This window comes from Canis lupus, chromosome 25, assembly GCF_048164855.1.
Source record: "Canis lupus baileyi chromosome 25, mCanLup2.hap1, whole genome shotgun sequence".
NCBI classification, from domain to species: domain Eukaryota; kingdom Metazoa; phylum Chordata; class Mammalia; order Carnivora; family Canidae; genus Canis; species Canis lupus.
Genome location: NC_132862.1, coordinates 31454247 through 31481777, shown reverse-complemented (window position 1 = coordinate 31481777; position 27531 = coordinate 31454247). Strand labels below are relative to the sequence as shown.

The following is a 27531-nucleotide window of genomic DNA, read 5'->3' as shown; positions in this document are numbered from 1 at the left end:
AACTAGTGTTTGCATCTCTTGATTTGTCATGGTCTTCTCAATTCAATGAAATAGTAATAGAGAAAAATGATTCTCTTTCTAAGTGCCAAATAAACATGTACACTGCTAAAAGAGTTGGGTTCAACTTAATATAAGTTTCTGTGAATGGAATTTTGACTATGTTGGGAGACAGGATCATTTACCATCCTCAGTGAGATTAGAGAAACAAAGGAGTCTGAGGAATTTAGAGAAGACAAGACATTGAGACGTTATCTAGTGCAATGTTCTCAACCCTGTCAGACACCATTCCCTTTTCATAGAAGCATTATGTGCTGCCCTCTTTAATACCTCAAATTAAAACTTGAGCATAAAATAACCCAAATATTGGTTTTCTAAGTTGAGATAATGTCTTAACTCTGATATAAGACCAAGATGAAAGAAAAAAAATTATAAGACAATCATATCGGGAAAAAAAAAGACAATAATATGGGGATGCCTGGTTGGCTCAGTAGTTGAGCATCTGCCTTCGGCTCAGGGAGTGATCCCAGGGTCCTGGGATGGAGTCCTGCATTGGGCTTCCCCAAGGAGCCTACTTCTCCCTATGCCTCTGTTTCTGCCTCTCTCTGCATATCTTTCATGAATAAATAAATAAAATCTTTAAAAAAATAAAATCATACTGATCCCTTACGTGTTTTTTCAGATCCAGTTCTTCTGCAAGTCGTAATGAAATTGCCTCCTTACAACAAATAATTAAAATGAACAAGTTAGAGTTTACAAAAAGTAAAGGAATAGGCAGTTCTTCCATACAAATATAAAAGTAAATGAAGGCATGAATAAAATAACTGAGCAAGCGTAAGTACAGGTGGACCCTTGAATGAAACCTAACATTATAATAATAAGACATGGGATGTATTTGCATATTATGGGAGAAAGAGGAAAATAACCTTAATTAAAGTAAAGAGAACACTCCAAGAAAAATAATAGGCTGTGGAGGGAAAAAATAATAGGTGGAGGGAAAATGAGGAAAATATAATATTCTTGCAAATGAGCTAGAAATTATTGTGTGGTGTCAAAATAATTATTTTTATTATGAAATACAACTAGGAAGTGACACTATTTAACATTTCTAGATTCAACAGTCTTCCATGTAGTAAGGTATCCATTTAGTTTCTGAGACATAAAGGGAACACAGAGATAATATTCCGTAATTAGCAGTAGGCTAAAGAGGATAGATTGGCAAACAGTTGTGGGGTAGTATCAGTGTGAGAAGGGCAAGCTACAAAGGAATGCACTCCAGTGTGTCATTTTCACAGCAGAGATCTCTTTTGTATATTTTGAAGATGAAAAGTATAGAGAAGAGCAATAAAAATATTTTCAAAACACTTAATGCCACTTCTTGACATCACTGTTTCAGACGTCTGCTAATTTAGACTCTGTATCTAAGTCTATTCATAAGAGTGTCAAATTGTCACTGTTATTATGTGTATTCTGATGTGCAGCCATAAGTAAAGACTGATCCAGGGTGGGGGCATCTGGGTGGCTCAGTCAGTTAAACATCTGACTCTTGGTTTCGGGTCAGGTCATGGTTTCAGGCTTGTAAGATCGAACTCCACCAAGATTGAACTCCACCTCGGAGCCCGAGGTGCACTCAGCACAGAGTCTGGTTCGTATTTTCTCCCTCTCCCTCTGCATTTCTACCTCATGCACATGCACCTTCTCTCTCTCTCTCTTTCTCTCTCTCTCTCTCTCTCAAATAAAATAAATAAAATCTTTTAAAAAAGAAAATAAGGAAAAAAGACTAAAACAGGGCGTTTTATTAGCAGTTTAAACACCCCGAGTGACATTGCTGGTAGTGACATACCTTTAGAAAACTCTTAGAAAATCCCAAACAAAACAAAACACAGTCTTTCCTCAGTTTCCCCAATAGTTGCTTTTCTCTATAATTCAGTGCATAAGACACTAAGTCTTAAATATTTTTGTGTGTGTGTCTCGTATTTGCCATGTCAAAAATTAAATTCTTGCACTGGAACCCTCTAAAATTAGATAGGTAGTTGGAAATACATAGTGTATTAAATAGACTCTATGGGCAGAAAAAGTAAATTATTGAGTAACTTGTAAATAACACCTTAATTCTTCTTTGTGACAACTTTCTTCCAAACTATTTTACCTAACTTGAAAAAGTGTTTCAATATTATTATGTGGTAAAGTAGTTGCAGTTATATTTATAGTGGAGCTATACTGGTGTGACATCATGAAAGTATATGGGATGTGGGACATGGGACAGTTTTTCTGTTTGGAGCTTTCTTGATCATTTCAGGACATCTAGCACTTCTGCTTCCTGTCCACAGAAGTCAGGTTAACAGCCTTCCTTGAGACTATTAAAAACATTCCTGCAAATTTACAAACACTCTCCCACTGAGAACCACAAGTTCAATTGCATTCACTGCAGGCAATCTGCTCTTCTTCCCCGGCACTCTATACGTCAATGCCAGGAATGTGGAGATCACCAGCTTCCTCCCTCGTGTGATCTATTAGGAAAAAATTGCCTGCCTATCCATTCCAACTGATATGTCTGATTTTGTCCTCTGTAAATATAAAAATCAGTTCAAAACTTGTTTCCAGGTAACTGGAATTGCTTCAAAATTATGCTTCCTTTCCCCATGACTCTCATTTCCCCAGGTTTATAAGCACGGGAGGCTGTGTGTATTTCTTGGGTCCTAACTCCTTTCTCAAACTCTTTTTTTTTTTTTTGTTCTGTTTTGTTTTGTTTTTTAAGTCTCCCTGGAAGTTCAGAGGTAGGTCTTATCAAAGTAGCATTCAGTGAGCCTATTGCAAGCTTTACCGTTATTTTTATTTGACATTATGGTTGATATATGATCAGGAGAATGAGTTAAAGTCATGAGCTGCTACAACTATACTCATACTCCGTAGGAGTAGGAGTAGGAGTAGGAGTAGGAGTAGGAGTAGGAGTAAAAGCCATGATAGTTCCCAAATTTATCATGAGATTTTTGACCCTCCATGGGTCCCTGTTAACAGACGGGACTATTAACCATTTTAGTAAGGCCCTTTACACTTTTCAAGAAGAGAAGGCAAGTTTCCATAGAAATTATTTCTTAGAATCAGTAAGGTTTTCCTTTTTGTCAACTAAATGTCAGACGAAATATTGCCTCTATATTATTCCTCTCTGAAAACAAGACAATCTGTATACAATGTACTTGAACTCAGCCTTTTTGCCCCCCCTCTTGAAAACTAAATAACTCACTTTTTATCTATTTGTCTTGAAGTCTATTTTCTATTCTACTAATCACATTATTGTGATTTTTCAGCTCTTCCAATTTTCCATAACACACAAGACCTTACTTGCTGTAGATGCTTGATAGATATTCATTGCATTGAACTGCAACCACAGATCTCACAGCTGAAAATAGTATTGCAAGTTTTACCTTTTGGAGAAGTAAAATAACATTTCACTTTAGTAATAACTGATTGTAGTTATTTTTTATTTCATAAAACTTTCATTCTCATCACTTTATGTTTCCCTACAGCATTCATTTGGTATATATAGCAGTCATATTAATTCTACTTTAGAGAAATATACAACTTTGGCACAGATTATTAGGGCTTGTTTGAATCAGAATGATGTTGTTAAAACTGGAACCAAAACTCGTTGGGCTGGGGTACCTGGGTGACTCAGTTGGCTAAGATCTGGACTCTTGATTTCAGATCAGGTCATGACTCAGGGTTGTGAGATCAAGCCCTGCATGGAGCTACCTGATGGGCATAGAGCCTGCTTAAGATTCTTTCTCTCCCTCTCTTTGTCCTCCCCCCTCCTTATCTAAACAAACAAATAAACTGATTGGGCTAACCTTGAGTTCAGTTTCTCTGTGAGAAAAGCCTCTTTGCAGTGGCTCTACTTGCCATCATGCAGGGCAGGCTCTACATCTGTGGGAAGAAACCAGGCTACCAGTGAATCCACTATAATATAAATTAATCCAAGATGGCATGTGCAAGGAGAGAGAGCCCTCAAAACAATTGCCAAGGATTTTCAACTATTATGTCATCAATAAACATCCACGAGAAGATGTCTACCAACAGTGGTGCTATTTGCAGGGCATTGAGCCAGTCATCCTACTAAGAATTTTAGGTTGCCAGCAGTTTCATGGTACCATGGTGGGATGTGATGACAAGTTCCCTTTGGCAGTCAATACAAATGTCAATCAATTTTGCACTAAGACATGTCATTTTATAAGAACTTATTGGTTTACATGCGAGTGTGGCTTCAACCAGCAACCAGTCATGACTTCTGGTCCTGGTGAATCCACTTAAAACTCTAGGCCAACTTTAAGAGAATTTGGTAAGTTTACATCAGATAATCAGCCATTAAAAAAGAAAAAAAAAGGAAAGAAATAAGGGTGAAAAGTGTTGGGCATATGACAAAATAGCTCAATGGTAGTAGAATATCCATTCATTCATTCATTTAACAAATACATACTGAGGACCTTCTCAGAATTGTCCAGATGCCAGACTACTTGTAGTAATGAATTCAAAGGGCTACTTTTTAGTTTCTATTCACAAGGAGCTTGTGATATACTGAAGGGGGAGATGGTAAGAAGTGCTGTATAGCATATTAAAACAGGCCAGGGTGGGACAGATTATGTATGCAGCCAAACCTTTCTCTGAGGAAGCAATGATGCGAAATATGAATAACAAGAAAAGATCTGCCATGAAAAGTTTGGGAAAGGGCATGCTAAGTGGAGAGACTAAGCAGAGGCCAGATCGTATAGGATTTTTAAGAAGATGGAGCTGAGGTTTTATGTTGAGTGCAATAAGAAGGCATGTAGAGAATTAAAACTACACATTTAAAATAATATATCTGGTTGCTTAATAGAGGAAGGATTGTTGTGTCACCAATGAAGACAGGGAGACTGATTAAGGGACCATGTGTCCTAAGTTTAAAAATAGCATTCTAGGGGCACCTGGGTGGCTCAGTCAGTTGGACAGCTAATTCTTGACTTTGGCTCAGGTCATGATCTCAGGGTTATGGGATCAAGCCCCGTGTTTGGCTGTACACTCAGTATGGAGTCGGCTTGAGATTCTCTCTCTCCCTCTATCCATCCCCCTGCTCTCTCTCTCTCTCATAAATAAATAAATAAATAAATAAATAAATAAATAAATAAATCTTTAAAAATAACATTCTAATTCAATAAGTTCCATGGGAAATGATGGCAACTTTGACTTGAGTAGTAATAATGGAAGAGAAAAATGGACAGACTACAGGAGTTATTTTGGAGGTTGTGTCCACAGAGCTTTCTTGTGGGGTAAAATAAGGATGACTCCTAGGCTTTGCTCTTGAGCAAGTAGGGTGGATGGTGGTGCAATTCACCAAGACCGAAGACTAGAAAAACTAGAAGAGGAGTAAATTGAGGGTAGGGTGAGAATCACAGATTTTTCTCTGGTCATAAAAAAATTGAGAGGACATCCAAGTACAGTTGTCAAATAAAATGATTATTGTTATGAGTCTGGAGATCAGGGGAGAATTCTGGACTGGAGATATAAATTTTGGAGTGTCTGGATGAGACCACTGACTAGTAAGCAGAAATAGGAAAGAACCACTCCAGTGCTTAGACGCTGAGCAGTAGAGGAGTCAAGAAAGAGACTGGGAAGGTATAGCCAGTGAGGTCAGAGAAAACTAGAAACAGAATGCATACACCATCTTTGTCAAACTTCTACGGTGTTTCAACCACCGTTGTGTTCAGACAGGTGCAAGATAAGGAATCAGGTAACTTTAGTTCTTTAAAGTGCTAGGAGAGATTCAAAGATAATTTAGTGCAATGTCTTCATTTGAACAATTGGAACCTAGAGAAATTAGACTTTACACATTGCTGAGCCTGGGTGGAGAAACAGTGATTCAGCACTTTTTATCCATCTGCTGCTTATGTTTTGCTGATTTTGGAGTGTATTTTTTTCTAAAAACTTCTATTTTTTAGTGAACACTTCTAACAGAGCAGGGAGGAGTTTCATACCCACTTGTGTGGCTTTCTCTGTTCCTCTTTTGGAATGTAGGTATTAATAATTAGTTTGATTTTCTTACTCTCAATCATGAAAGGTTTTATATAGATTAGAAATCTTTAAAACATAGTTTGACTATAGATAAGAAAGAATACTTTCAGATGTCAGGAATTAGGAGCATTTTACAACCTCTCTCTTTCTCATAACATTTCAGATTACAAATTATTATTTATGCTTTGATGAAAAGTAATCTCTGACTTTATAAAAGCCCAGCTATTACATAGTACTACCCTTCATGATCTCACTCTCAGTTGAGAAAATTTGTTTATTCTTACGTTGAAATCATTGAGTTTAAATTTTAGAAATAGTTGGTTGGATAGATGCAGTCCTTATTTTTGGTAGGAAGTGAGTTAAGTGAAGTCTAAAATACCTCTCCCTGGACAGCCCCTGTGGTGCAGCAGTTTAGCGCCACCTGCAGCGTGATCCTGGAGACCCTGGATCCAGTCTCATGTTGGGCTCCCTGCATGGAGCCTGCTTCTCCCTCTGCCTGTGTCTCTGCCTCTCTCTCTCTTTGAATCTCTATGAATAAATAAATAAAATCTTTAAAAATAAATAAAATAAAATAAAATAAAATAAAATAAAATAAAATAATAAAATAAAATAATAAAATAAAATAAAATACCTCTCCCTATCCACCCATGTCCTTTTCTTGGATCCTCTCCTAGTTAGTGACTACCTTTTATCCCTCTCACCCCCCAACAAAAAAGAAATGCGTTTAATAAGATACAAGTGTGAATAAATTGTGTCAATGTAGCACAGAGAAAAGGAAAGAAAAATGGATGAATGAATGCATGGAAGCAAAGGGAAGGAGAAAGTGAGAGAAGAAAGAAAATATGCACATCCATTCTATCTATCCATCCATCCAACCATATTTATTTATTTACTTATTTTCAAAGGCTATCAGTAAGAAAAAGTCAATAAATTAATTAAGATACTATACTTTAAAAAGTTAATTTATTCTATCCATCCACAAATATTTATTTAGCATCTACTATGCTACATACTAATCTAGGTGCTGAGAATACAGAAATGAACAACAGGTGAAAAGCTCCAGAAGCAATAGTATATCTCGAAGGCTCAAGGAAAAGTCAGGAAGAAGATGACTGTACACCTGATACCACAGACAATATGAGCTTACATCTGCTACAGATCAGTTAAAGGCCAGTCACTCGTTTTTGCAATACTTCTCTTCCCGAAAAAGTATTCCAATTTGGATACTTTAAAAAATATGTTTATTTGAGAGAAACAGAAGTAGTGAGAGAGATAGAGAGAAAGCTCACAAGCAGAGAGGAGAGGGAGAAGCTGGCTCCCCACTGAGCAGGGATCCCAGAGCAGAGAGGCAGATTTGGGTGAAAGATCAGAAGCTGAGACTTGGATGTGTCCACATTTGAAGGTCCCTGTTAAACAGGTTCCTGCTAAACATTTAAGAACAAATGTTGAGTGTGCAGTTAGATAAAGGAGCTTGGATTCTGGGAGATTTCAAGACTGGGAAGTATAAATTTGAGGGTAGTTAGGAAACAGACTTGATGAGATTATCACGGAATGGATTAAGAAAAAAGAATGTTATCCAAGGACTGAGCCTTGGCACCCAAACTTTAAGAAATGGAGGTGGTGTGAGGGAACCAGCAAGAAAGCCTGAGATGGAATGACCAGTGAAGTAAGAAGGAACACAGAAGGGTGTGATGTTCAAAGAACCAAGCGAAGAAAGCGCTTGATTGATCGACTTGTCAAGCCTGCTGGTAAGTCAAGGAAGATATGGAATGAGAATTGACACCATTTATTGAAGAGACTGTCCTTTTTTCAGTAGATATTCTTTCCTGCTTTGTCAAGTATTAGTTGACTATAGAGTTGAGGGTCCACTTCTGGATTCTCTATTCTGTTCCATTGATCTATGTGTCTGTTTTTGTGCCAGTACCACACTGTCTTGATGACCACAGCTTTGTAGTACAACGTGAAATCTGGCATTTTGATGCCCCCAGATATGGTTTTCTTTTTCAATATTTCCCTGGCCATTCAGGGTCTTTTCTGATTCCACACAAATCTTAAGATGATTTGTTCCAACTCTCTGAAGAAAATCCATGGTATTTTGATAGGGATTGCATTAAATGTGTAAATTGCGCTGGGTAGCATTGACATTTTCACAATATTAATTCTTCTAATCCATGAGCATGGAATATTTTTCCATCTCTTTGTGTCTTCCTCAGTTTCTTTCAGAAGTGTTCTATAGTTTTTAGGATATAGATCCTTTACCTCTTTGGTTAGGTTTATTCCTAGGTATCTTATGCTTTTGGGTGCAATTGTAAATGGGATTGACTCCTTAATTTCTCTTTCTTCAGTCTCATTGTTAGTGTATAGAAATGCCACTGATTTCTGGGCATTGATTTTGTATCCTGCCACACTGCCAAATTGCTGTATGAGTTCTAGCAATCTTGGGGTGGAGTCTTTTGGTTTTCTATGTACAGTATTATGTCATCTGCAAAGAGAAAGAGTTTGACTTCTTCAGTTTCTTCCACAAATGGTGCTGGGAAAATTGGACAGCCACGTGCAGAAGAATGAAACTAGACCATTCTCTTACACCATACACAAAGATAAACTCAAAATGGATGGAAGATCTAAATGTGAGACGAGAATCCATCAAAATCCTAGAGGAGAACACAGGCAACACACTTTTTGAACTTGGCTACAGCAACTTCTTACAAGATACATCTGTGAAGGCAAGGAGAAAAAAAGCAAAAATAAACTATTGGGACTTAATCAAGATAAAAAGCTTCTTCACAGGAACCCTGGGTGGCACAGCGGTTTAGCGCCTGCCTTTGGCCCAGGGTGCGATCCTGGAGACCCGGGTTCGAATCCCACATTGGGCTCCAGGTGCATGGAGCCTGCTTCTCCCTCTGCCTATGTCTCTGCCTCTCTCTCTCTCTCTCTCTCTCTCTCTCCCTCTCTCTGTGTGTGACTATCATAAATAAATAAAAATTTAAAAAAATATATCCCCTTAAAAAAAAGGCTTCTTCACAGTAAAAGAAACAGCCAACAAAACTAGAAGACAACCTACAGAATGGGAGAAGATATTTGCAAATGACGTATCAGATAAAGGGCTAGTATCCAAGATCTATAAAGAATTTGTTAAAATAAACAGCAAAGAATCAAACAAACCAATCGTGAAATGGGCAAAAGACATGAACAGAAATTTTACCAAAGAAGATATACTCATGGCCAACAAGCACATGAGAAAATAATCCACATTACTGGCCATCAGGGAAATACAAATCAAAACCATAATGAGATACTACCTCACACCAGTGAGAATGGGGAAAATTAACAAGCAGGAAACAACAAATGTTGGAGAGGATGTGGAGAAAGGGGAACCCTCTTACACTGTTGGTGGGAATGTGAAGCGGTGCAGCCACTCTGGAAAACTGTGTGGAGGTTCCTCAAAGAGTTAAAAATAGACCTGCCCTACGACGCAGCAATTTCACTGCTGGGGATTTACCCCAAAGATACAGATGCAGGGAGACGCCGGGACACCTGAGCCCCAATGTTTCTAGCAGCAATGTCCACAATAGCCAAACTGTGGAAGGAGCCTCGGTGTCCCCCGAAAGATGAATGGATAAAGAAGCTGTGGTCTATGTATATAATGGAATATTACTCAGCCATCAGAAGAGACGAATACCCACCATTTGCTTCAACGTGGATGGAACTGGAGGGTATTATGCTGAGTGAAGTAAGTCAGTCGGAGAAGGACAAACATTATATGGTCTCATTCATTCAAGGAATATAAAAAATAGTGAAAGGGAATAGAGGGGAAAGGAAAAAAATGAGTGGGAAATATCAGAAAAGGAGACAGAACATGAGAGACTTCCAACTCTGGGAAACGAACAAGGGGTAGTGGAAAGGGAGGTGGGCGTGGGGTGGGGGTGACTGGATGATGGGCACTGAGGGGGTCACTTGATGGGATGAGCACTGGGTTTTATGCTATATGTTGGCAAATTGAACTCCAATAAGAAAATACGCAAAAATAAATAAAGAGAGAGAGAGAGAATTGACTGCTAACATTAGCAACCCAGAAGTCAATGGTGGTTCGGGGAGGAGGCATTTGGGTTGGAGCGGTGACGGAAAAAGATGTTATTTAAAGTAATTCAAGAGAGAATAAAAGGAGAACAACTGAAGACAGCTGGAATAACAAAACTTTTGAGGAGTGTGATTATAAAGAGGAGAAAAGATGAGCCGGAGCTGAAAATAGAATCCAGGAGTTTTTATTCGTTTCATTGGATTTGTGTGCTTTTTCTTATTCTTCCTATTTTTTGAAGTGGGTCGGAAACAGTTTTGCAATGGACTAATCAACATGATTTAACAGAACAGGGAAAATTGATGGTGCAGAATAATTAAAGGTGACATTAAAATGACATCGTTGCCTGGGTCAGAGGTGGGAGGACCCTGGGTGCCACTGGAATGGGTGGCCTTAGACTGGGTGAATCTGTAGTGAGGAAAAGTGACAGAGTATAGGGGCACCCATGGGGTAGAGGAGGCTGGTGGGAGCGATCATGGAAGCTTGTGGAAGATTTCTTCCATTGCCTTCTTTTTTTTTTTTTTTTAATTTTTTTTTTTAATTTATTTATGATAGGCAAACAGTGAGAGAGAGAGAGGCAGAGACACAGGCAGAGGGAGAAGCAGGCTCCATGCACCGGGAGCCCGACGTGGGATTTGATCCTGGGTCTCCAGGATCGCGCCCTGGGCCAAAGGCAGGCGCTAAACCGCTGCGCCACACAGGGATCCCCTTCCATTGCCTTCTTACAGAAACGTGTTCTCCAGGTTTTCGGAGGATCATGGCTGCCATGGTACCCTTCTTGTACAGTCCTGCAGGACCAGCGACCTCATGCGAGCATTGTCTTCTGGGTTGGGCTGCCAGACACGTTACTGTTTCATAACTCCATCCCTGGTCCCAAGACCAACTGGATGCCTCTTCTTAATCTCTTTCTCTCTCATTTCTCATTGTGGTCTTGTGAGTTTCACTGCCATTTGCCAGCTGCTCACAGCCAAGCCACACAACTTTATCACTTCCTTAAAAGCACTTCTGCACGCCATCAAGTGACTTGCAGAGCCTGTAGGTTTTTGCTCAACATATTGGAAGGATCTGGATGATGGACAATTCGGGCCATCACTGTGATATCTGGCACTGATCTCAATGTATGAGCAAGTGCCCACTCTGAAAAAGTTGGTCTTCTAGAAAAGGGAACCTCTCAGGAGACCCCTTATCTTCCATTATATGGAAATAAGTACCAAACACCCACAGTTTTAGGGAAGAATCCAGGTGTACAAAGAACCCTTAACTAGATGTCCAGAGGTCTGGATTCCAGTTACTGCTTTCACAGACAAGCTGCGTTATCTTTGAAAAGTGAATTAGGTCCTCTGGATTTCAGTCACCTCATCTATAAAAATGAGAGTGTGGACTAAATGATCTTTAATATCTCTTCCAGTTTTAGAATTTAATTCATACCCAAGTTCAGAGTAAAAGCAATAAGGCTAATGATACAATAAGAGTAGTGACTTTTTTCTAAGAATTTGGCAAAAATAACTCTTAACCAAATAAAAATGCTAAGAAAAAAAAGCCATATTCTTGGAACCAAAGAAAGGAAGAAGTTAGATATGTTGTTTTGAAACTAAGTAAAGTTAAATGAGAGCTTTTTTTGAAAAATTCTACTAATCTTTAGAAGTTACTAGAGCTAGCAAAACCATAAAAACGCCCGATGACTCACAGAAGGGGATACTAGGCTTTCTATCATTAAACCATAAAGAATTTATTTAAGGGATTCCTGGGTAGCTCAGTGGTTGAGTGTCTGCCTTTGACTCAGGTCATGATCACAGGGTCCTGGGATGTGAGTCCCACATCTGGATCCCCACAGGGAGGCTACTTCTCCCACTGCCTATGTCTCTGCCTCTCTGTGTCTCTCATGAAAAAATAAATAAATAAATAAAATCTTTTTAAAAAAGTTATTTAAAATGTAATAGAAATCACAGGTATTTCTAATTTCTGAGAAAATTCTATGTTTTGCATATGGAAAGGGCCTGATTAAAATGTAATATTTGCTTGAATATTTTTTAATATCTCCCCAAGATGTTTTTATTCTTTTTTAATTTTATTTATTTATTTATTTATTTATTTATTTATTTATTTATTTATTTATTCATGAGAGACACAGCGAGAAAGAGAGAGAGGCAGAGACACAGGCAGAGGGAGAAGCAGGCTCCATGCAGGGAGCCCGACGTGGGATTCAATCCCGGGTCTCCAGGATCGCACCCTGGACTGCAGGCTAAACCACTGTGCCACTGGGGCTGCCCTCCAATACGTTTTTAAATTTTCTCATTACTTATTAAAAGAATCTCCCTAAATTGACAAGAGAATAGGCTTACTTACTTTGGATCTAGCACAGGTTTCTGTTATTTAATATAAATTTTCAACTTCTTAATTTCACTGCGTACCAACCTTAACTCACCATGAATAATTTCTCTAACATTTTTTTTTTTTTACTTTCGAATAGTGCTTTTTTTTTTTTTTTTGAAGATGTTGGTTTTGATCAAGTTAGGCATGATTTATGTGACTTGCACTGTTTAAGTCACAAATGTTTTCTTTGACCAAGTTGAATATAAATTAGGCTTATACTGCTTAAGGTAGAACTGCCTGTCTTGAGGAAAATTTAAAAAATGGATTTAAAAGACCTATAATAATATAGACCTTAAAGGTCATCCTTTGTGTATGAAGAGGACACTAGCAAATTTCTGTCAGTGATGCTGAGGATTGAAAATAGATTTTATCATATCAATAATTTTTTACAATATTTTTCTGTTGAATTCCCCTTATCACCAGTGTCACAAGTTTGTAAAATGACTCACCAGGTTTATAGGTATAAACTAGAAACAGAATGAAACCAGTGGGCCCTCGTGGATATAATCTTGGCCTCATTAACATCATTCTATCAGCAGCTAAACTAATGGGTCACATTAAAATAAGAAAAAATGCAATAATTGTCAGAAAAAGATGGATTTTAGACAATAAATACATTCTCTTTGGCTCCAACATGAAATATTACACCTGACTCCCTTCGGGATTTCCTAGGAAAGGAAGAAATTTGCTGCCAGAGCAAAGAATAAGAGTCAGGCACCAGCTCATACTTTACCCAAGGTCACCTTCACTCCCGCAAGATCCTAGGGAACAGTTTGAGCCTCTCATAATCCAACCTAAATTAAATGTAGAGATAGCCTTACAACTTTCCTTTCTGCCCATGTTCTGGGCCTTGTACTGAATTTCCTTATAAAATTAAGTTGGATTCCCCACTCGAATAAGAGAGACTTGAAAAGGAAAGAAGAGAAAAAAAAGAAGAGGACCAAATAGTTGAGTATAACCCTGGCAATGTTAGAAAGCTCTTAGAGGGTATTATAAAGCAAACAACCCTGTATTTACATAGGAGTAGAAAGTGATAGCAAGAGGATGTTCTGTAACTAATATTCACATGGCCATTTATATCATATAAAGTGTTTTGTGCATGTTCTCTTAAAGCTCATTTGCTCTTCATAAATCATTGAGGTCTTCCCACCCCTGCCTTTGATGAGCTGGACTATATTTGATTTTTTTTTTTAAGATTTTATTTATTTATTCATGAGAGACACAGAGAGAGGCAGAAACATAGGCAGAGAGAGAAGCAGGCTCCCTATGGGGAGCCTGATGGAGGACTCAATCCCAGGACCCCAGGATCACACCCTGAGCCAAAGGCAGACACTCAAACACTGAGCCACCCAGGTACCCTTGTATTTGATATTTTGACTAGTAAGGGCCTTTATTTGTTTGCTAGAGCTGCCATAACAAAATATCACAGATTGGGTGGCTTAACCAACAGAAACTTATTTTCTTACAGTTCTCAAGACTGAAAGTCCAAGATGAAGGTATCAGCAGGTTTGGTTTCTTCGAAGCCTTTCTCCTGGGCTTACAGGTGGCCACATTCCAGCTGTATCCTCACTTGGTTTTTTTGTTTCCACTCATCTTTGGTGTCTCTTTGCCTATATTTCCTGTTCTTGTAGGAACACCAGTCAGGTTGGATTGAGGTCCACCCACGCTTCATTTTATTTATTTATTTATTTATTTATTTATTTATTTATTTATTTGAGTTCAATTTGCCAACATACAGCATAACACCCAGTGCTCATCCCATCAAGTGCCCCCGTCAATGGTCAATGCCCGTCACCCAGTCACCCCCACCCCTGCCCACCTCTCTTTCCACCACCCCTTTTTCGTTTCCCAGAATTAAGAGTCTCATGTTCTGTCTCCCTCTCTGATATTTCCCACTCATTTTCTCTCTTTTAACTTACCTCTTGAAAGGCCCTATCTTCAAACACATTCACATTTTTGAGGTGCTGGGGGTTAAGACTGCAAGATAGGAATTTTGGGGAACACAATCATCCCATAATAGAGGTAGAGACCAATAAAAAGGCTTTTGCATGTCACTGCATTCCCTATCATATGAAGTTGCCTGAACAATATTTTAGCCACTACTCCCTTTTGGTCTTCTGCCTGAGGATGGGAAAGAGGAATTATCTAAATCATACTAGGCTAAGGAGTTTAGCTGACTTTGCCTTCTTATGAGAGGAGATAGATAACAGAAGGGGAAAAACATCAACCAGCTTCTGTCAAGAATTTCCACACTTCTGCTCTACCAAACGGGAAGGAGTACTCTAACCCTGTACTGTACAATTGAAATATAATGAGAACTATATATGAAATTTTAAATTTTCTAGTACCACATTACAAAATGCTAAAAAGAGAGAGATGAAACTGAGTCTAATATACCTTATTTAACCAAATATATCAAAGTAATATCACCCTAACATGTGATTGATATGTGAACCTTATTTAACCAAATATATCAAAGTAGTATCATCCTAACATGTAATTGATATGTGAAATTATAAATGAGATATCTTTATTCTTATTTTATGCCAAGCCTTCAAAATTCAGCCTGTATTTCCCTTTTTTAGCTCCTTTCAATTTATACTAGCCACATTTCAAGTTCTCAGTAGCTACATGTGGCTAATAGCTACTGTGTTGGACAGTACAGTCCTAACATTTTAATACATTTCCTGGGGCAGATGTTGTCTTGAGTAGTGAAATTTAATTAGAAGCCCTTTCCAATCCAATTACACCTCCACTTATGAAATATTGCAGTGCTTTTCTTTGTTTCCCTTGGACTAGCTGAGTGAAAATTCTCTCCAGTACATCTAAGAAAATATACCTATCACAAAGATCCTAACCAGTCCCCAAGCAGATGATTTGTGAATGTTATTCATTGACCTATAGAGCTAATATGCATATGTCTTTCAGAAAAGGATACAGTGGTAATGGGGAAAGTGACCTTGGCATAATCTGTTGCCCTTATTTATCACCTGAAAAGAAAATTCTGTCACGTGGCTGCTCAAGGGTCCCAACCCCTTTGGAGATCTTCCTGAGGATCCTACTTACCACGTAGATCCATACTTTTAGGCAGACCCACAGAAACCATTCCTCTAGTATCCAAGTCACATTCTTTGGGCCACTGAGAACACTTGTAATTCATGAGTCTTTGACTCTGCCACAGAAAGCTGATAATTTTACCAATTTGATCACTGTAGAAAAGACAGAGGACATCAAAATTTAACTCCAATGTGTCTGGTCTTGCCTGATGCTTAAATACTAATACCTCTGACTACTTAATCTTGACTATGGTTTAAATCAGTCAATAGAGGGATGTCTGGGTGGCTCAGAGGTTGAGCATCTGCCTTCGGCTCAGGACGTGATCCCAGGATTCTGGGATTGAATTCCACATCAGGTTCCCCCCGCAGGGAGCCTGATTCTCTGCCTATGTCTCTGCCTCTCTCTCTCTGTGTGTGTCTCTCATGAATAAATAAATAAAATCTTAGAAATAAATCAGTCAATAGATAATATTTATTGAACAGTTGCAGGTGGCTAGTTTAAGGTGAAAGCAAAATAACACATGGTCCCTATTCTTAAAGAATCTATTAGGACCTAGAAGAATCAGGACTTTGCTCACATAGATCAAATAGGGTAATTAATAGAAGGTCAGCGAAGAGATAGATCATCAAGAGACAGAGTCAACAGACAGAGTCAGGGAGAAGGAAAGACTTTTTCTTGATCTCAGGATGATCCAAGGAGAAGAAAAAGTACACGGAATTGAGAAAGAGTACTGCTGGTATGAGAAAATTGGCTCTACCAAGGCAAGCATTTCTGATTCGAGAGGGATGGTGGTGAAGCTGTGTGGATAAAATGTGGCCCATGTGAGTAGGATCTTTAAAACTTGGCATATTTAGGTTTGGTGCAATAGACATCGATCACAATAGATTATTACACAGATAGGATTTAACATGAGCAAAGTGGTATTTCAAGATTATTTAAGTCCTGGTTGACAAATGAAGAAAGAACTGATTAAAAGCAGGAAAAGGGATTAAGAGGCTGTTGTAAATGATTGATAAAGTGTGATGACAAAAGCCTGAACATGCAATATAATAAAAAGAATGGATAAAAGGAAGAGATGACAAGAATTATTTAAAAATATGCTGTCTAGGGTCTGAGAAGCCAGAGGAGAGCCTCAAACAAGGAAAGGATGGTAGTGCTCTTTAGGAAGCCCAGATGGTAGGTGATTGCAAATACATATGTAAAAAAGTTGGAGCTGGAGATTAGGACTTGGGCAATGTTCATATTGGATAGCTAAACTGAGTTTATCTAACCATCAGGAAAAAGAAATACACTAATATCCTAGGGAATCTAATCAGTTCAGGAGACTCACGGTGAGGGGCATTTCTGTCATGTGTGATTTGAAAAGAGAAATAACCAAGGTTCAGCCTAAAAATCATCCATCTCTGCCCCAGACAACCTCACATTTGCCTCCAAAGATTCAAGATCTGCACAAGTCAGAATCATTGGAGGACCTACCCTCTCTGACTCATACCTAGTGACAGTTATAAAGGATGAGGGAAATGGAAGCTGACCCCATGTTTCATCAACAGTTTTCATCAGAGGGGAAGTGAGACAGTACAACATTTGGAGGAGTATATGATTCATTGCAAATGAGAAAGGGGTCCTGACATCTGTTGTAAATTATGCCCACCCAAGACTAAACCCCTCTCTTTCCTCCTTCAACTTTTCTGCTTAACCTCATCAAGTTGCCTCTGAAAAGAAAAGAATGTTTCTTTTTTTAGTTGGGCACAAAATTTAAGTTGCCTGTGATAAATCAGGTGAAGAATGGTTCCAACATACTACCTGGTTCTGAATAGGGCCATGATGATGATATTCTAGAAAGAAGTTCCAAACCTACCCACACAAAGATGCCCACATGTCAAAGAAGTGAAATGGCCTCGAGGGCTTCTTCAAGCACTACTGAAATCCAGGAACTAGAGAACAGACTTTGGGAGCATGGGACAAATAATTTAAAAAAAACAAATCCAAGTAACAGGCAAACAGCAGGGATAGTTGTCTGACAGGGACATTCACGTGGGCAAAGTATGATGTTCCATGAACCTGACAGCTAGATATAATATGTCCAAACAAGTGATGTTGAGGAGGTCTGACAGGATAACAGGGACTCTGGCTGCTGTGCTGGGGTTCACGCATAGTGCTTTGAGTACTGGAGGAATTCAAGGGGGAGATAACACCCAAATGACAGGGCATGGGGAGGAGAGAAGAAGAGATTGAGGAGTATGGGAACAAGACACAAGGCCACTCCCTAACACTGAGGAACAAGCAGGGGTTTGGTCTTAGGCCAACAAATCCCTTGACTCACTTACTGGAAATGAGTATGAAGGGGCACCGTTTATTTGACTAATGTACTAATTTATTGATCACGATTAATGTCTAAAAGAATATGATAAAGAAATCAGTCCCCTAAACATTTTATTAACTATCCAGTCTCCTTCCATGAATCCTTTTCTTAAAAAAAAAAAAATCGTATCTATTTAGCTTTACCACTCTTAATTTTGACTATATTTTCAAGAAAGCCATTCCTCTGACTAAATTATTCCAAATGGTCTCCAGAAAAGGAAGACAGGTTTTTGGCTGAGTACCAGACTGGATGTCTCCATTAGGTGGAAGCAAACCATTTTCATTTGTGTTAGCCATTTAAGTACAGATTTTTGTTTCTCTTGCAGAAAGTTATGTCTTATTAGGGCAGTGTAGCTCCAGTGCAGATGAAACAAAAACTATTAATAGATTATGTATATATAATAAAGCTGAAGTAGAAAACAGAAGTGTTCCAAAAAGAGAAGTATAAAGTGGAAGGGAGAGAAGAAGGCAAAATATTCTGTCTTCCAAGTTAGGTGACAACTGTGTTTGGACATATTTCAAAGCAATATAAAATTTCGATGGTGCTATTAACTACCTGTGTTTGGGTTGGATTTTTTTTTTTTGGTCTATTTTATCCTGCCAATCAATGAAAGAAGAAAGGATGCATTAAATTAAATGAAATTTTTAAAACTCTGTCTTTGCTCAGAACCAGCTCCTCCAAAATCCCTGTTTGCCGTGAATAAAACCCAGACTTCAGTGACTTTGCTGTGGGTGGAGGAGGGAGTGGCTGATTTCTTTGAAGTCTTCTGTCAACAAGTTGGCTCTAGTCAAGAAACAAAACTCCAGGTACTGTACATTTTTATTCTCTTTGTCTGAGTTCATTTTGGTTAAGGCTAATTATCTGAGTAAATCGAAGTATTTTATTTGTTTACAGTACAGAAAATGGAAAGTGTTCATTTGCCCTTTTGTGTTTCAGTAACAGAAATTAACAATAGGCTTACAGCAAGCCTTAAATATAAGAACCAATCTGCCAAATTGCAAAGTTTAGTTTCATCTTTGCATTTATCTTTTGTCCCTAACCCCTAGTCACTCCGGGTCATACTGAGAACTGAAATGGATTCATTTTTCCTATTGCCATTAAATCGATCAAAGGGATAGACACTGCCATATAAAATACAGTTTAACAAATATGAACTGATTGCCAGTTATGTGAAAGGCACTATGTGTGATACAAATGGCAGAATCAAAAAAAAAAAAACAAATGGCAGAATCAATACTTGGCTTTAACATTTTTTTCGTGCAGTTATAGATATTACATCAGTCTAGAAATAATTAAAGTAAAATGCAAGTGCCATAGAGAGATCCATTCTACTAAGAGAATTTAAAGAAGGGACTATTTCTAGTCAGTAAGGAGGACAATTTTGCTTGGGAAAATGAAGGCTGAGAGAAATGATTGTTAAAGCTTTAGAATCGTAAATAGCAGATAAAATTACTGCTGAGTTATTCACCAGGTCAAACTGAAGGAAAGGAAAGAGATGAACCAGTAGCTCCAAATGTAACAAAGCCACCAGAATAAAATATTTTTCAGCCAGGCATGGAAGGAAAAGGTCAAGTTTGTGAGGGATGTCACAAAATCCAGTGTACAGACTAATTCTATGAACATGAATAATTGATGCTTTTTAATAATGCAGTTCATAAGATTGAAAAGAAGAAAGGATTTCTGGGAGTGGGAATCTTTTCATACGAGTGTTAAGATAATTTGCTTTGATTTCTTTCCCCTTTTGATATTTTCTTGTACAAACTTATCTCTTTTTGATCTATACTGAGCAGCTTATCTTTTTTTTTTTTTTCTATTCTAAGAATGCTTTATGGAAATAACTGCTTTGCCAGTAGCGGATTTTCTTCTCTGCAGCTATAGTAATGTCTTCCCCTAAGAAAACAATGGTTATGCAGCAACTACAATGAGAGTCTTGCTAGCAAAAGTCTTTCCTTTAGAACCATTCTTTTATAGAACAGTAAAAGAGGTGGAATTGGAAATAAGTGCTGATGTCTCTCTTTTATTTAGGCAGGAGTGTTTCACATCCCTGTTTTGAAAAAGAATGTTATGCTGGCTCATCTTTTTATATTGTACTGTGGTACTTGTCACTGGTCTAACCATTAGCCCATCAAACTAACAATCTGTTCAGCTCAAGAATAGTTTAATATTAAATGCTTTTGAGAACACAAAGTCGCTGTGCCTTTGGTGGATGCTGTTTAAAAGCTGAGAAAGCAGGGCACCTGGGTAACTCAGTGGTTGAGCGTCTGCCTTTGGCTCAGGTGGTGATCCCGGGGTCCTGGGGTTGAGTCCCACATTGGTTCCCTGTGGGGAGCATGCTTCTCCCTCTGCCTATGTCTCTGCCTCCCTCTCTGTGTCTCTCATGAATAAATAAATAAAAATAAAATCTTTTTTTTAAAAAAAAGCTGAGAAAGCAGACAAAGGGGGTAGTGTCCTTAATATACAAAGAGCAATTACAAATAGAAAAAAAATAAAGACCAAGAACCCAAAACAAGTATTTCATAGAAAATAAACACAAAAATTCTTAAACATATGAAAAGATAATCAAGCTCACTAGCAGTGAAAGAAATGCCAAATAAATCTACAATGAGATGCAATTTCCACTAATAAGATTGGAAAAACTCAAAGAGTTTACAAATATATTGGATTGGAAGGAGAGTAGGGGAGAACAGGTGTTGTCACACATTGATGGCAGCAGGATAATATGGAAAATTATAGAAGACAATTTGTCAGGGTGCCTGGGTGGATCAGTTCGTTAAGTGTCTGCCTTTGGCTCAGGTCATAATCTCGGGCCCCTGGGATCTAGCCCCCACTTCTGGCTCCCTACTAGGTAAGGAATTTGCTTCTCCCTTTCCCTCTGTCATGCACACTTGTGCTCTCTCTCTCTCTCTCTCTCTCAAATAAATAAATAAAATCTTTAAAAAATGAAAAATAAAAAAGAAGACAATTTGTCAATAGCTTTCTAAATGAAAAACATAAAACTTTTGGACTCATCATTCAACTGCTGGGAATATGAATACCCATATATATGTGTACATTCATGTGCATGCACACACACACTGGTTTTGTGTATGAATATGTATGTGTATATATGCATCACATATAAATATATTAAGCGAGTGTGTGCCCATATATGTTTGTTTCCATAACCTAAAATTATGTTCACTGTAGCATTGTTTGTAATAGCAAGAAATCAGAGACAACTGAAACATTCCTCAGTAGGAGACTGGTTTAATAAAGTATGACCTTTCAGTGAATGTCTACACAGCACTTAGGAATAAATCAGCTTCTCTGTGCTGATGTGAAAATAGCACCAAAATACACTAATAACCAGGTAAAATATAAGTAGCATGATGTGTAAACTACATTATCACTTAGGTTTTGTTTAGTTGTATCTAATGTTTTTACATCCATAAAATATAGATGGGAAGGGAAAAAATCCCTAATAACCACAGCTCCTTCCATAGAAGAGAACTGGATACATACAAGACAGGAAAAGAAGGAAATGTTTTTCACTGTTATCCTTCTGCATCTTTTAAATGTTTTCTTCTGCTTGTATATTAACCACTCAGCTCTGAAAAAGACTCTAAAAAAAAGCCAAATAGATGAAGATGATATAACATCCATCTTATGTTCTGCATCTCCAGGAACCGATTTCTGTTTCTTCTCACGTTGTGACCATCTCCAGCCTTCTTCCTGCCACTGCCTACAACTGTAGTGTCACCAGCTTCAGCCACGACAGCCCCAGTGTCCCCACATTCATAGCCGTCTCAACAATGGGTAATTACTTGAGTTCGTGGGATCTGGTGTCTTTGGAAAATTTACCTTTCCAGGTTTTCCTTCCATTTTCTTTTCAAATATATGTACTTTATCCTTTCAATAGAACCATGTTCCACTGAAGCAGTCCAGGCTTCGGAGTCAGGGAACCTTTCACTGCACTTACTATCTATGTGATTTAGGGAACCATATTTATTGTCTCTGGACCTCTGTGTTTTCATCTGTAAAACTGGAATCGTAATATACGTACCTCGTTGAACTGTTCTGAAGCATAGAAATGAAGTGTATAAAGCCTTAACACACGCTGGTGAGCGCTAACTGCTACCATCAGACCCACGGTCCTCATCTGCCTCTCCAGCAGTAACCACAGTGTCCTGATGGACTCAGGCTCATCTGTGGTCGCCTTGACCCTTAGCCATCACTGATCAACCAATGACAGTACTAAATTCCTGAATTAAAGCAGGAAAGTTTCCATTAAGGCAAACTACAAGTGGGGAAATTTGCAATTAATGAAAGGTCTAGAATAATGGTGCTTCTTTTTTCTTCTTCTGAGTTAATATTATACGTGTTACTCCCCCATTTGTTGGGGTCTGACTCTGCAACCTGAGACCCTCCATGAAGTCACCTGTAATATAACTACTCTCAGTGTCACATGATCCCTTTACTGGTTTTTTTTTTTTTTTTTTTTTTTTTCATTTCTGGCACATTCGTCATGTATTTAGCCACTCTATTCAGTGATGACTAGACTGGCCTTTTGTTTGTTTTCTGTTTTAAATTTTTATTTTTCCAGAAAAGAGGACAAAAATGGACCTGAAAAGTGTATTAGTGGTCTCTCACCTCTATGTCCTTGTACATCATCCTAAGTATCCTTTCCTGCTCACTGTTCCTTATCATTACTAGAGCAACCCAGTGAAACAGGTGATATTATTCAGCTTATTTACAAGTGAGGAAAATGAGGCCCAGAGAGACAGACAAAATAGCTTCTCCAAATGGCAGTCAGTAGTCAAATGAACTTGAAAAAGATCTCCTGACCAAGAGTCTAATGTTCTTTCTGTTCAATTACTCTGCTGGTGAACAGGAGTCGTGCTGGCCCAAATAGGCCATGGCAAATACAGAAAGTCTTAGAGACTGAATGTACCGGCCAGTTCTGTGTTTTTATGATCAATGCAGAGGATGGTATCATGATGCCTTTTTCTGGTCCGTCTCTGGTTAGGAGTTTTACAAAAACATTTGACATGTATTCCCTCTTTTAATACCTCGCTCTTCCATGTAGGGTGATGAACTGCACAATGTGCAGGTGCCGTAGCAGTCCTCGTATCAAGTACCTGGAAGGGACGCAGTCCCTCATCTTAAGGGCCCCACAACTTACTAATAGGTTTGATCTCTTGAGTTGTGCAGATGGAAAACCTCTCAACATATGGTTACAGATCATCAGAATGCCTGCTGCTAGCGACGTGTTAAGTGCTGCGGCAGATGGTAGCTCGCTAATGCCTTTTTCATACACGTTATTAGTTGTGAGCGAAATATACAGTTGTGCTTTCTGACTTTAAAGTCAGAGGCGTAAAATGAAAACCAGACACTCTCTAAACTTCTGGAAATATTAAACAGTAATAATACATGATGATGACTTCTAGATTTTTTTAAATTTTCAAATGAATTTAACTATGGTACAGGCATTATTCATAGTTTATAGTTTTCCTTTATAAGAACATTCTGAATGTAAGACTTTGATGGATTCATTGTGCCAAGCACCTGAACACCATTTGTCAGTCTACTTTACTAGGTTATATTTGACCAGGAGGAGGTCATTGTCAGCTTGGAGGAACATCATTGTTGCTGTTATTGTCATCATTACAAGTCCAGTGCTGTTGAAAATCAATGGAAAATGATGAGCGGTTCTGTTAATTTCATGTAATGAAAATGCATGGTTTTTCTCTTTAGTTACAGAAATGAACCCCAATGTGGTAGTCATCTCAGTGCTGGCCATCCTCAGCACACTGTTAATTGGACTGCTGCTCGTGACCCTTATCATTCTTAGGAAAAAACATCTGCAGATGGCAAGGTAAATTTGGTTGCTCTTTTACCCAAGGGCTTTAAAATATATTAATTTATCCTACAAGTCTGCTTTTGCAGACCTAAATTGTATAGCAGTAAGTTCAATTTCAGTTTTCAGTGTCTGTTCTGTGTGTTTTCTAAGTAGACCTTTAAATATTATTTGAGGAACCATTGCCACTGAAATGACCATGCAGAGGATTGTTTACACTGATTCAGACAGCTTACTCTCAATCTTGTCGTTTTAGGAAACCCATAAAAAGGGATCCATTAATGCAATGGATTATTTCAAACAGATTTTGGAGTAAAATAAAGATCTCTGGCTACTCAGTATGATTGATAAAAGGAATGAATATAAGGGACCATAGGAAAGAAAAAAAAAATCCCTCTCTTCATCAGTTCTGCCAAAGCTGTTTTATCAGAAGACATTTGTAGGGTTTATGATTAGGTCCATTTGAGGTCCCCTATTAGTTTTGTTCCTACTACTCAGAGTTCAGGCAGTTCTCATTTTTCTTGCAGCTAGAAGAGACTTCTGATTTATGATTTTAGTGATTCCCTATTCCTTTGGCCACTGATGCATTTCTTATCAAAGCACTTTCTCAAGTACTTTCCGTGGTCCCCCATATTATCAGAACAATCCATCAATTCTCTTAAAAACTGTTGCTTAGTCGAGTACTACTGGGCTTGGGAAATTTGATTTGAATTTATTTTTACTCAGCGTTAGCCTGCTGAACTGTCAATCAACATCCTTCTTCTTTCTCAGAGCTCTATCATTTACCTGTTCAAAAATAAATTTATCCATCCAATAATGATCTAATCAGTGTCTTAGATGGCACAATTAAGTAAAAATTAGACATCCAAGCTGTCCACTAGGAACTTAGAATGTAGCTGGAGATATATACAGAAATGAATATATTTAAAGGTATAAACTGGCCTGCCCCAGAAAGGAGATAAAAGTAGTAATCTATGAATATAGAGAAATTAGTTCTGAATATGAAAATCAAGATTTTGAATGTTGGCATTTAAACAAACCTTAGAAGTATAGGGAGGAAGATGGCCAGAGTAGAGAGCTGTAAAATTACACTCCTTGGGATCAAATCCTAATTTACAATCTATGTAACCTTGTGCAGTCCACTGAAACTTCATTCATTCATTTAATAAATATTAATGCACACCTGCTGTGGGTCAGACCCTTCCAGATGGTTGGGATACAACAGTACATAAAACCGACAATAATTTCTGCCTTCATGGAGCTCATAGTCTAATGGAGGAGATAGACAATAAATAACACTGATAAAAGTAAAAAGATTGCTTGGTATGTTAGCAGACAGTAAGAGAAAAACAACAGAGCAGAGTAAGGGAAATTAGCAGTACAGGTATGGAAATTAGCAATACAGGTATGTGTAGTATAGACAGGAGCTCTGAGAGGTGCATAGGTCTCACTGAAAGGATGATATTTGGGAAAACATTTGAAGAACATGAGGAGAGTTAGCCACGTGTTTTCTGGTGGAAGGGTATGCCCAGTAGAGGGAAGAGCCAGTGTAAAGGCCCTGAGGTAGGAACATGTTCAAACAGTAACAGGAAGGTTAGTGCAGCTGAAGCAGAGGAAATGAAGGCAGGAATAGCAGGAGATGATGTCAGATCACACAGAGGTTTGTAAGCTCTAATAAAGACTTTTGCTTTTATTCTGAGTCAAGCCATTTCAGAACTTGGGGCAGAAGAGATGACTTACATTAGAGAACAGTCTGTGTTTAGGCAAAGCAGGCTTATTGACGGAGGCAGCCATTACAGTATCCCAAGCAAGAGATGGTAACGGTTTAGTCTAAGGTCATGCAATAAAGGTAGGGAGAAATGATCAGATTCTGGATATATTTTTTAAATAGAGGCATTTGCTAAGGGGATTTGTTAACAGATTGCATGTGAAATGAAAATGAAGAAGGCTTAAAAGTGACTCCAAGATTTTTGGTCTTAGCAACCGAAAGGATGGAGTTGCCATTAACAGAAATAGGAAATTGCAGATGAGGATTTCAGAACTGGGGGTGGGGGGGGGTGGGGAGCAGGGAATGTTAAGACTTTGGTCTTGGAAATGTTAAGTTTAAGATGACTGCAAGTGTAGGTGTGGAGTAGGCAACTGAACATGAAAGTCTGGTATTCAGGAGCAAAGTCTGAGTTGAAGATCTAAATTTGGGAGTTATTAGCATATAAGTGCTATTAAAGCTACAGACTGGATGAAATTCTCCATCACTGGAGGGAGAGCATGTAAATGAGGGAAGTAGACCCTGGATTAGCACCAGGACAATCTAATATTGAGATTTTCAGGGAGGAAAAAAAAAAAGATAAGAGCAAAGGAGACTGGCCGGAGGCATCCGGGGGAGCTCAAGAAAAACTAAGAGTATATAGCCTGGAAGCAAGAGAAAGAATGTATATCAAGAAGAAATGAGAATAGCCCCTGCATTAGTGGATGGTTAGGAGCAATAATGCTGTAATTGGGAAGCATGCAACAAATGTTAACTTGTAATAGTAATCGTGGACGGGGTGGTAGTAGGTGTGGTAATGGAAATCATGGCATATATGGGGGTACTATCACTACAGGAGTGTTCTTTGTGGTGCATACAGCAAGATACTTAGAAGTAGTTCTACTTCAGCCAGCTGGCCATCAGAGCAGAGATTCTTAATATTTTTTGTGCCGTGATCCTTTCTGGCATTCTGAATAAGCCTGTGGCGCTCTTCCAAGAATAGTACTTTCTTTTTAAGTTCATGAAATGAAATACATAGGATTAAGAAGAAATTACTTGTATTAAAATATAGTAATCAGAGTATTTAAAAAGCAAATTCATTACATGCTTTTTTATTAACATGTTAGATAATATGTAGTAGGGTGTCTAATAACTCAAAATTTCATCAGAGTGATAAATGTGAACAATATTTCCATATCTGTAGCAGGTCCATTACAGAATAACATCTGCGGTTTCCATGGTTAGCAATCTCGCAAGTACTGATGATATTATTGTGGCTTGTTGCCTACTTTAATAATTAAAGTAATTGCTAAATTTCAGTTAGAGGTTGTGAAAACAAGATGTGCTTTCCCCCCAGTATGTTCATGGAGTCCTAAATTCTATCCTTGAACCCCAGAATAAGAACCCTTGAATTACAGGGCAAAGTAAATCTTATATATGGGAAATTGAGAGAGAAAAATTGATGATGGGTAGTGTATAACACAGCATGATATAGCAATATATTAGCATAATTTTCAAAGAAGAAAACTGTTTTTAGAACATTATAATAAAAGGCACCTGGGTAACACAGTGGGTTGGGGCTCTGCCTTCAGTGCAAAGTCGTCTTAAGACTCTCTCTCCCTCCACCTCTCCGCCCTGCGTGCTCTCTCGCTCATGCTCTCTCTCTAAAATAAATAAATAAATAAATAAATAAATAAATAAATAAATAAATAAATATTTAAAGAACACTGTAATGAGAACAGGCAGATAGCTAAAGTGATTAGCAGATGTGCCAATAGTGGCAAAATCTCTGCTTCAATTCCAAGTAAGTCAATCAATTTCATATTGGGGGAAGGAAATGAGATGCATGTGCCCCAGTGAGCTGTGTTGTTTATCTGTGACGTTAGGCAAAGGTGAAGAAAGCATGAGAAGATGTTTAGCTTTGTCCTCCACTTCTGGGGAAAAAAAAATTAACAATATTTTCTACTGGAAGCTTAATTAGCAACCTTTTGTGTAAGAGGCACTGCATAAGCCAATCTGTTTCAATATGTATCACTCTTTTTACT

General features: G+C 38.2%; 1 protein-coding gene across 3 annotated transcripts in view; it reads left to right on the top strand.

Moving 5' to 3' along the window:
* The window catches only part of PTPRO (protein tyrosine phosphatase receptor type O), a 239564-nt gene that overhangs the window by 171533 nt on the left and 40500 nt on the right, over nt 1-27531 (top strand). For all 3 annotated transcript variants that reach the window (XM_072798871.1, XM_072798868.1, XM_072798870.1), the window contains exons 13-15: nt 18573-18712; nt 21569-21701; nt 23640-23760. In XM_072798871.1, the coding sequence (XP_072654972.1) occupies nt 18573-18712; nt 21569-21701; nt 23640-23760 (394 nt within the window). The remainder of the gene's footprint in view (nt 1-18572; nt 18713-21568; nt 21702-23639; nt 23761-27531) is intronic.